Here is an 11,016-nt window from a genome sequence, read left to right on the forward strand (position 1 = left end):
CCCTCTAACCCCTCCCACTGGGCACAGACGTCAATTCAACGTCTATTCCACATTGAGAGAACGAGAACTTTACTGTTCATTTCTGATTGTTTATTTCACTTTTGTTTATTATCTTTTCCACTTGCTTTGGCAATGTAAACATGTTTCCCATGCCAAAAAAGCAATTTGAGTTGAATTGGAGAGAGAGAGAGAGAGAGAGAGAGAGAGAGAGAGAGAGAGAGAGAGAGAGAGAGAGATAAACAGAGAGAGAGAGAGAGAGAGAGAGAGAGAGAGAGAGAGAGAGAGAGAGAGAGAGAGAGAGAGAGAGAGAGAGAGAGAGAGTGTCGGGGGTATATATTTCTGTCTTCATCTACTCATCTCATCATCTAAACACATCTCTCAGCAGCTCCAGATCAGCAGCATTACAACACTATCAGTACAAAGGTTCAGTAAAGAAATAAAGGGAGAGAGAGTGACGGGAAGGGGTGGAGTGGTCAGGGGAAGTATCTTATTGTGTTGGTGTGTATTGTGTGCCATATCTGGACACACTGATCTGGAGACAGTGCCAAAAGCAGCCTCTAGAATCCACCTCTCTACAGCTAGTTTACACAGTCCAGAACAGTGCACCTCGTGCCAGAGAGGGAGGGCAGGAAGGAAAGGGGGGAGAGAGAGAGAGAGAGAGAGAGAGAGAGAGAGAGAGAGAGAGAGAGAGAGAGAGAGAGAGAGAGAGAGAGAGAGAGAGAGAGAGAGAGAGAGAGAGAGAGAGAGAGAGAGAGAGAAGCACAGGGCAGATGAGGGGCATCGGGGCTTTCCACTGTGGAGGACAAGCGAGGGGGAAAGAGGTGGGTGAGAGAGGCGAGGAAGGAGCTCTATATTCACTCTGAGAGAACGAAGGAGAGAGAGAGAGAGAGAGAGAGAGAGAGAGAGAGAGAGAAGACAAAGAGTGAGTGATACTTCAGCGGAAGAAAGAAGTAAAATGCAGAAATAGTGATAGAGAGAGAGAGAGAGCTAGAGACTGAGAGGCGGAGTGTGAAAGGATATACATGAAACTGAGACCAATGGATCAACAACATTGATGGTGAAGAAGAATGTTTTACTTTAATAGTAACGATTTTACAGAGGAGAATTACTGAAAAACACAAACTTTATGATAGAGTCAACATTTTTATATCAATTGGACTAGAGATGGCTAGATTGGAATGCAAAACTGAGGAATACCTTCATGATGCTTCTGGGGTGGGAAGGTGCTGTGAGCGTTGTCATAAAGGTGAGTGACTAATGGTGTGTTTCTGTTGTTCAGATGGCTGTTGGAGCAAGATGTCTGAAAGACCAGTGTTATACATGTGCCACATATACACATTATATTATGTGTATTAACTGTAAATTGCTTTGTCTGCAACATGACCATATTATCAAATGATGAACTGCAGTATAGAGGGAAAAACATCAGCCCCTTTATCTCCACAACACTACATGAACACAAGTGGAGGCTGCTGAGGGGAGGACGGCTCATAATAATGGCTGGAACGGTGCGAATGGAATGGAAACCATGTATTTGATACCATTCCACTCATTCTGCTCGAGCCATTACCACGAGCCCGTCCTCCCCAATTAAGATGCCACCAACCTCCTGTGATGAACACATTACTATGGACAGTATAATACTGTGGCCTATATATGGGTGTATGGATGATCACATTTCTCTGTCATTCTCTCATTCCTAACCCTACTCCAGGACAGTATGTTCGCACCGACTGTGGCAAGTCTACAAAAACAGAGTGTGAAACCTGTCAACATGAATACTACACTGCTGAATTAAACTCCTTGAAAAAATGTTTACCCTGTAGGGTCTGCCATTCCAGTAAGTTCCCCCCTCCTGTCCCTTCCTCCTACTTATTCTGACACTCATTGTTCTCTGAGTAAAATCATCTTCTTATGAAAAATCCCAACACTGTCACTTCCTTTTTGATCTGACTCATTCTCTCTCTCTCTCTCTCAATTCAATTTCAATTTAAGGGCGTTATTGGCATGGGAAACGTATGTTAACATTGCCAAAGCAAGTGAAGTAGATAGTAAACAAAAGTGAAATAAACAATAAATATTAACAGTAAACATTACACTCAGAAGTTCCAAAAGAATAAAGACATTTAAAATGTCATATTATGTCTATATACAGTGTTTTACGATTGTGTAAATAGTTAAAGTACAAATGGGAAAATAAATCAACATAAATATGGGTTGTATTTACGATGGTGTTTGTTCTTCACTGGTTGCCCTTTTCTTGTGGCAACATGTCACAAATATTGCTGCTGTGATGTCACACTGTGGTATTTCACCCAGTAGATATGGGAGTTTATCAAAATTGGGTTTGTTTTCAAATTCTTTGTGGATCTGTGTAATCTGAGGGAAATATGTGCCTCTAATATGGTCATACATTTGGCAGGAAGTTAGGAAGTGCAGCTCAGTTTCCACCTCATTTTGTGGGCAGTGTGCACATAGCCTGTCTTCTCTTGAGAGCCAGGTCTGCCTACGACGGCCTTTTTCAATAGCAAGGCTATGCTCACTGAGTCTGTACATAGTCAAAGCTTTCTCTCTCTCTCTCTCTCCGCCCCCCTCGCTCTCTCATCCCCCTTCTCTCTCTCTCTCCCCGCCCCCCCGCCCCTGCTCTCTCTCTCTCGCTCCCCCCTGCCCCCTCCTCTCTTTCTCGCTCTCTATCCCACCTCTCTCCTCATCTCTTGACCCTATCATTATTTTCACCTCACTTCATCTTTTTTTGCCTTTCCCGCTCAATACCTCATCTCTCCCTCTACTGTCCTCTCTCCCTCTCTTTCTCTCCATTCTCTTCTCTCCGTCTCTCTCTCCCTCTCTCAGGTAATAACCAGAGGGTATGGAGTGAGTGTGAAGCCAGTAGGGACAGGCAATGTGTGTGTGTGACTGGTTTCTACTGTACGGACGATGGATGCGAACACTGCCTACCCGTGACCCTGTGCCCTCTGGGGTCAGGGGTCGTGAAAGAAGGTGAGAACTGCCTCCTCACCTCTACACCACAGGAGGTTGGTGGCACCTTAATTGGGGAGGACAGGCTCGTGATAATGGCTGTAGCGGAATAAGTGGAAAGGTTTCCAATACATCAAACACATGGTTTGATGCCATTCTATTTGCTCCGTTCCAGACATTATTATGAGCCGTCCCCCCCTCAGCAGCCTCCTCACCTCTACACCCTGTTCTAATATTACACACCATTGCCTCTGATGAGCTGATCATGAGTTGGAGATACTAAGGCTGTCATTGAAAAGACACCTGACAAGAAATCAGAGTCTGTAGTCTATTAAGATGCACTCAGGGTAAATGTTTAAACCACTGTGGGTCTTTGGCAGTACAAAACATCTTATTACTCTGTGCTTGTATAATCTGCCGGGTGTGTGTACTTTACTTTGAGCAGCTGACATGTCTGACATCTGTTCCTAAACCCCCCAGCCACCCCCCACAATGACACAGTCTGTGCCCCGTGCCTACCTGGGACCTACAACAACATCTCCGATGCCATCACACGCTGCCAAACACACACCAGGTCAGAACCCTTCACACAAAGTGGCTCTGATTTTTATTAAACGTCAACTCAGTAGGTGCATTTGTTTGACACAAAACGTTTGACATTTTTATAAAGTTGTGGGACTGTGGGGTTAAACTCCTTTCTCTGTTTCACAATCACTTTCTTTCCCCTCTCTCTCGCTCTCTCTCTCAGGTGTGGGGACCTAGGGAGGGAGGTGAAAAGTGCTGGGACTGAGACGACCGATGCTGTGTGTGATGCCATATCTATATCTCGTAGGTCGTATAGCATCTCCTTTATTGCACAGTAGGTGGAAGTATATAGAAAACTAGATGGTATACATGGCATTTTACCAATATTTCTTCCACCTCCCCTCTTTCTCTCTCAGTAAAATTGAATTGATTGAATGATTTATTGACATAAGTAATGTACATCGAATACTGTAAACAAGATTAGAGCACATTACGTTCTCCCTCAGAAATGGTTCAGATATATATATAGATTGGCTGTTTGTTAGGTTGTTTTGATTGATCCTCTCTCGCTCTCACTCTCCCTCTCTCTCAGGGTGTCACTGGATACTGCCTACCAGTCTGTGGGCGGGACTAGTGGTGACCTCACTCCTCATCATAATCTTGATCTGCATCTATTGGAGGGCCAAGCGTCAATCTTACATGCCAGGTGCGTATGTCATCACTGCCAACGCCCACACTGAATAAGTGTGTGTTTGTGCACTCCTCATCGTGGATTTAAAAATATTGGATTGATGTAAGCATTAGCTGGAGGGAGTTCCCACCATATTCCTTCATATTACAGGGACTCTCTCTTTGTACTGTAGAAACATTTGTAGGTATTTACTAAGACATTACAATGAAAAATGGTAATAACATTGAAAAATAGGGTTGTTGGTCAGGACCGATGTAGGCGTGGCAGGGTAGACCACTTGGGCAGGCTCAGGTGAGACCCCTTGAATGGGTACCTGGTAGGCTACCTCTTGGACAGGCGCGGGATGGCCCCTTGTACGAGTGCAGGTTGGCCCTTGGACAGGCGCGGGATGGCCCCTAGGTTGGGCACTGGGTAGGCCGCCCCTTGACGGGCGCAGGTTGGCCCCTCGGGCGGTCGCAAGATGACACCTTGGATTGGTGCAGGTTGGCCCCTCGGGCGGTCGCAAGATGGCACCTTGGATTGGCACAGGTTGGCCCCTCGGACGGGCGCGGGGTCATGTTGAAAACCTGTAACATGGATTAGCCAAGGCCCAGGGCGTCAGGAAAGCCAAGGCCCAGGGTGTCAGGAAAGCCAAGGCCCAGGGCGTCAGGAAAGCCAAGGCCCAGGGCGTCAGGAAAGCCAAGGCCCAGGGCGTCAGGAAAGCCAAGGCCCAGGGCGTCAGGAAAGCCAAGGCCCAGGGCGTCAGGAAAGTTGGACACTTTACAGCACAGCAGGGTGTGGCTCCAAGGTGGGAGCGGAAGGAGATGCCATGGCAACAGCGTCGCTGAGGCTCCATTTGGGAAGCGTTTGACAACTCCAAGGCAACTGCCAGCTGATGCTTTGTGTCCAGTGCAGTTGGGAGTTAGGCGAGAGTCTTGGCTGGTCCACAGTGGTGACATTACAGGTTCAGTAGATATATGGGTAGCCCGGGGAAGGGGTGGTGTTGTGTTGCCGGAGCACTGGAGCATCGCTTCGCCATTTCCCACAATGGTGCTTGTTTATGTTGGTAGCCCAAAGACATGATGAATGGAGACAAAGTCATGCTGATAGAGCCCGGTCCTGTTGATGGGTGACCAACCACTCCGCTACTCCCTACAGTGACCAACCACACAGTCCTTCAGGTGAGAAGGAAACACTGTCTTTGCCGTGGTGGATGGAAATCTGCTACGGTACACCTGGTAAACATCATCCAGCTTGAAGGACCATGAAAAATAGGCTAAGGAACCTAGGTAATTTGTTGGATAGATGTCACCAGCAGTACTCGCCGATGACAGAGACAGTGCCAAAGTTCACATATTTATTGAGGACTTGTGGTTAGACATGGTAAAGTTGGATTTGTGTGGTTCTGCAACAAAGGAGAGACATCATGTGCAAGTTGCATAACATAAAAGGTGATAAGGATAAACCTATTAAACCAATACATCTGAAATAATGAAAATAAGGACAGGAAACAAACCTACTCTTAACTTGGACGCACACAACTGGAAAGAAACTGAGAAATGGCTTGACAGGCTTTAAATACAAACGAAGTGTGAATGCGCCTATCAGGGCAGTCCTGATAATTACTGACAGGTGTGTGATTGCATGAGCGAGTCAACAGGTGAAATCAACTTGCTTGAGCAAGTCCATCTCAGCTGTACACTACTCCACTCTGAGGGCTTTTGTACATACATAGTTATAACCTATTAACAACTTGTTTGTTTCTTTGGGATTACTTTTTTTAAAGCACCAAACTAGGCCCCATTTGATAGTTAGGCCTACCAATTGTTAAGTAAATGCTCTTTTTGTCTCTCTGTGTGATTTCCCAGCCAGCAGATTTCAGATCAGGTACAGTAGATATTATCTGGTGACAGACACAGAGGCAGTGAGAATTCTTAGTGTTTCTAATCTCTCCTACACAGTGACAATATGCATCACATTGTACAAATATTAGGTGTCAAGGTGCTAGACGTAATTTGGATTGAATGAAAGGAAATAAGGTCATTGCTTTTCACCGTCAGACGTAGGAACTCGCCACTTCCTCTAGAGATGAATCAGATCACAGACAATATGAGTTAAAGTGAAACTTGCATGCATTACTCATATGCTTGATCAGGAGGTGAGTGCACAGCACATCAACCAATGTGAGTCCGAGTGCAGCTAAATGTCACAGGAGCATAAGAGGAGACCCTGTAGACACCACTGCGATTGGCTTCTGGTTATAACATTTATGTTTCAGCCTAATATCTCAAACAAACAGATGTTTGTTGAGAAACGACTGAGCATAAAATGGGGAGTTGAGAGAACATTGTAGGTACACAGAGGATATCTGTGATCTCAAACTGATATCCTCTTTTTGAAAAATGTTGTTTCAATTATATATATACAGTATTTAATTCAAATCAAGCTAAATACAGGTTCCACAGAATAAATAACCGCAGTTAGACTACCCTGTGAAGGTAGAAATAAAAAAACCTGCCTCCAGATTCCATGTAGATCTACTCATCATCAGTTATGAAACTATAGTAGGCATGAAGCAAGCTATTATAGCTTCTTGAGTGTGAGAGACAAAACCACATCCTGTGTCGAGCTTGACACGGTTATTGGAAAACCACATGACACATGTATCACAGCCAGTTAACTCATAGCAAGAAAGCTTTGGGTAAAGTACAGTGGCGTCACTGGTTGAAACATTTTGTGACTGTCCTTTATATCAATGCTTCACCAGTGGCGGTTGGACTTACCCACAATAACAGAAAGTCAGATAAGATGCAACAAGTACATGAATGTTGATAGTGCTACTCAGTGATATCATGTCTGTATGTCTGCCTGCCTGTCTGTCTGTAGCCAACTCCAGTGGTCCTGGTATTCCTGTAGAGCCTGCACCTCCTTCCTTCGCTCCAGCTGAGCTCAAGTTCCCCACAGAGTGCAACAGCCATTGGAGCCTGGACCAGAAATGTACTGAGGCACTCTTCATCAACACAGGTGAAAGTCCCTCAGTGGTAATTGGAATAGTTCACCACAATTACAAATGTAGCTCCTCTAATGCATACACCACCGGTCAAAAGTTTTAGAACACCTACTCATTCAAGGGTTTTTCTTTATTTTTACTATTTTCTACATTGTAGAATAACAGTGAAGACATCAAAACTATGAAATAACACATATGGAATCATGTAGTAACCAAAAAAGTGTTAAACATATCAAAACATATTTTATATTTGAGATTCTTCAACCCTTTGCCTTGATGACAGCTTTGCACACTCTTGGCATTCTCTCAACCAGTTTCATGAGGTAGTCACCTGGAATGCATTTCAATTAACAGCTGCGCCTTCTTAAAAGTTAATTTGTGGAATTTATTTCCTTCTTAATGTGTTTGAGCCAATCAGTTGTGTTGTGACAAGGTATACAGAAGATAGCCTTATTTGGTAAAAGACCAAGTCCATACCGGGAGACCCATGAGGCGGCGCACAATTGGCTCAGCGTCGTCCAGGGTAGGGGAGGGAATGGCCGGCAGGGATGTAGCTCAGTTGGTAGAGCATGGCGTTTGCAACGCCAGGGTTGTGGGTTCGTTTCCCACGGGGGGCCAGTATGAAAAATAAGTAATGTTTGCACTCACTAACTGTAAGTCGCTCTGGATAAGAGCGTCTGCTAAATGACTAAAATGTCAAATGTAATGTGTTCTAAAACCTTTGACCAGTTGTGTATACCGCATAGAAAGGAGGTATTCAGTGGACCCAGAGAGTAAGTTGGGTTTGTTTACTGAGCTACAGGTTAGCATTAGCATCGTAGAGTGCAGAACAATATGAGTGATCAGACCCTGGTTAGCATGGTTTCAGGGCTCGATTCAATCCGTATCGCCAAAGTTCAGCGCTATAGCGTGATTGAAACTTCGTTCACAGTGACTGCATTCATGGTAAACACTGTATATGTCAGCTCAATCGGAAATTACCTTTAAATTTCAAGCACGCTATAGAGCTGAACTTTGGCAATATGGATTGTATCGAGTGCAAGGTATCCACAAGATGAGGTAAGTTTGAAACTTTAAATCATCTCCTGACAAATCTCATCACCAAAAACACATACTTTCCATGTGGAGTAGCTATATGTTATAAACCTGTTCATTCGGCTATATTAAACCATATCCATCATTCATAGTAGTTCTGCAGCTTCCCAATGATCAATAATGTGATGCAATGATAATGTGATGGCTCTCACTTAGAATGGATCAGATGTAACCTAATCTAAACTGAGGCTGCCAATATAATCAACCATCAGGATGAGTTATTTCTCCATTTGCAAGCGCCTAAAATGAAATCATTAAAATTCAGATTTATTGTTACCTATATGGATACCTTGAGATGGGGCTTGTGTAGGCTTCATGAAGGATAAATACAGTACTTCTGTTTTCTTATTACGTGAGGTTGGAGGAGGGTTATTGTTGTGTGCTCATACTATTTCCATTGTGCATCCCAGCTGTTATTCAGGTTAACGGCTGTACGTCAGACTGTGAAGTTGAGGCCAATAGCACCACCATAACAATGACAGCGTCAGAGCGATTCAGCCAATCGGATCACAGTAATGGAATGAGAGGAAATGTCATCAGACCCTCCCGCTACCTATCAGAGCCACAGGAAGATGAGTGGCCAGGGACATAATTCTGATTTTCAACAAAGTCTTTTTATGTATTACTTTTTACAACGAACAAGACCTACATGGAAAAACAGATGCGCAGATTCCTCCTTGAATGTTCTTGGATACAATACCTTTTTTGAAAGTCACTTATCTCTGCAATGTAAATTTACTGAACTATAAACATTATATTAAAGGGAAAGTCACTTATCTCTGCAATGTAAATATACTAAACTATAAACATTATATTAACATTCTTTGATTCTTAGGTCATTGAAAAAACTGTTGGGGAGGGTTTAAATAAAGTGTAACCACTGAGGTCAAATCTCATCATAGCTTCTCTATTGTAAGTTTTTCCAAGGAACTTTCAAAGCCCCGGGCGGTTGCACTTTCCCTAACGAAGACGTGTTGTCGTCTGTAGCATGAATTGAACATCACTGTGGTGGAAAAGAGATTGATGAAGTAATAATAATAATAATATGCCATTTAGCAGACGCTTTTATCCAAAGCGACTTACAGTTATGCGTGCATACATTTTTGTGTGTGGGTGGTCCCGGGGATCGAACCCACTACCTTGGCGTTACAAGCGCCATGCTCTACCAGCTGAGCTACAGAGGACCACCCGTAGCTATATAGATAAGATATTCATTTTAACATCATCACAGCATCTGTTCAATGTTGTTTTAACCACAGCATTGGAAATTCTGTCAAAACAGTTGACGATTTAGCAAAGTCCAGAATCTGGCAACACGAGTGGACACTGATTAATTAAGTGTTTGTCGCCCCCTGTAGGATAGGAGTAGCAGCGGCTACCATACGTCAAACTGCTTTACCCTGCCCTCTAGTGTTATCAGGTAGCATTTACAGCTAAATGCAGGCCAACTGAAATCAGTTGCGGGTAAAAGTTGCAGGCTGCATTCACACGGGCAGCCCAATTCTGATATTTTTTTCAACTAATTGGTCTTTTGACCAATCATATCAGATCTTTCCACATCAGATCTTTTTCGGTGCTGATCTGATTGTTCGAAAGACCAATTCGTTTTAAAAAAGATCAGAATTGGGCTGCCTGTGTAAACGCATCCCTTTAGGCACAGACCAAGGGTAAGCATACCTTCCCCAATTCCTAACCAATCGGAGGGGAAAGGTGGTATATTTGAACACAGAACAGCCCCATACAACACAAAAGGGAACATTCAATGGCATTGTGAACTATCATAGTGGGGAAACACATTGGGAATGTTTACACAGTTCACCCTGCACTGTACCATGACAACATTCAAAATAGACCATTGACAATCTTTCCCACAGTGAAATAGCACACTAATTAAAAAATATCTTCAATTTTGTCCATTAAGTAATGGTTTTAAAACAATGATGATCATATTTAAAAAACTATGGCACTTATATACCAAGACTGTTTTCTAATGAGAATCATGAATGTTGAGTTGATGAACGAGATCCTTCCCAGTGGTTTCAGTCGGCCTTCTTGAAGAGTTGCCTGGCGACTACATCTCCAACTCTCATCTCCTAGAGAGGGCGAAAAAAGGACGGGTTGAGAAGAGGGTGGAGAAAGTGAGAGGAGTTTGGGTGGGTGAGTGTGTGTGTGTGTGAGAGTGAGTGCGTGTGTGGGGAAAGATAATTAATGGACTCAGTCATAATAAAAACGCTGTGCTCTTTTCTCTCCGGACTCCGTAATCCTATCTCCCCAACCCCCACCCCTCCTTTTTTCACCATCTCCTCATCTCCACCCCCCTACCCCCACCCCCCACATGTGTACTTCCCTGCTCTCAATCCCACTCCCCCCGCGCCCTCCCTCTCCCTCTTCTTGTGTTACTCCCCAAATCCACCCTCTACTGCCTGATCCCCAGTGGCATTTATTTCCAAACTTCTCTTTCGCATTTGAACAAAATATCAATGAGGTATTGTTTTCTATTAGAAGCATTTGGGAGCTGTTTAATAAAACAATGCTGATTGTTTGAAATCGTAATCAGCATTTGCATGTAATCACAAGCAAAGACAGATTGCCCAACTAAAGTCCATCTCAAGCACAGGCTAAAACAGATACTTGTGATTCTCTTCTCAATCCCTTCACTATGAAGAGTCTTGTTGAAGTCTGTATTTAGCTCATTAAAATGGTAACAAACAATAACATTTCCTTATTCTTCCTGTTCCTG

General features: G+C 43.7%; 2 protein-coding genes across 2 annotated transcripts in view; one reads left to right on the forward strand and one right to left on the reverse strand.

The window, feature by feature from the left end:
- Positions 1-676: 676 nt before the first annotated feature.
- LOC311139762 (tumor necrosis factor receptor superfamily member 5-like) lies at positions 677-9,099 on the forward strand. The gene is made up of 8 exons (XM_084174706.1): positions 677-1,246; positions 1,715-1,840; positions 2,851-2,997; positions 3,457-3,550; positions 3,725-3,804; positions 4,094-4,207; positions 7,058-7,195; positions 8,687-9,099. Exons 1-8 carry the CDS (start codon positions 1,165-1,167, stop codon positions 8,866-8,868), a joined length of 963 nt encoding a protein of 320 aa, XP_084030832.1. The 5' UTR covers positions 677-1,164; the 3' UTR covers positions 8,869-9,099.
- Positions 9,100-10,315: 1,216 nt separating this feature from the next.
- LOC311139357 (tyrosine-protein phosphatase non-receptor type 6-like) overlaps positions 10,316-11,016 on the reverse strand; it is a gene marked incomplete at its 3' end in the record, with an annotated part of 19,316 nt that continues 18,615 nt past the window's right edge. Inside the window, exon 9 of the mRNA XM_084174229.1 lies at positions 10,316-10,369. Within this exon, the coding sequence (XP_084030355.1) occupies positions 10,316-10,369 (54 nt within the window). The remainder of the gene's footprint in view (positions 10,370-11,016) is intronic.

This window comes from Coregonus lavaretus, assembly GCF_964263955.1.
Source record: "Coregonus lavaretus genome assembly, chromosome: 13".
NCBI classification, from domain to species: domain Eukaryota; kingdom Metazoa; phylum Chordata; class Actinopteri; order Salmoniformes; family Salmonidae; genus Coregonus; species Coregonus lavaretus.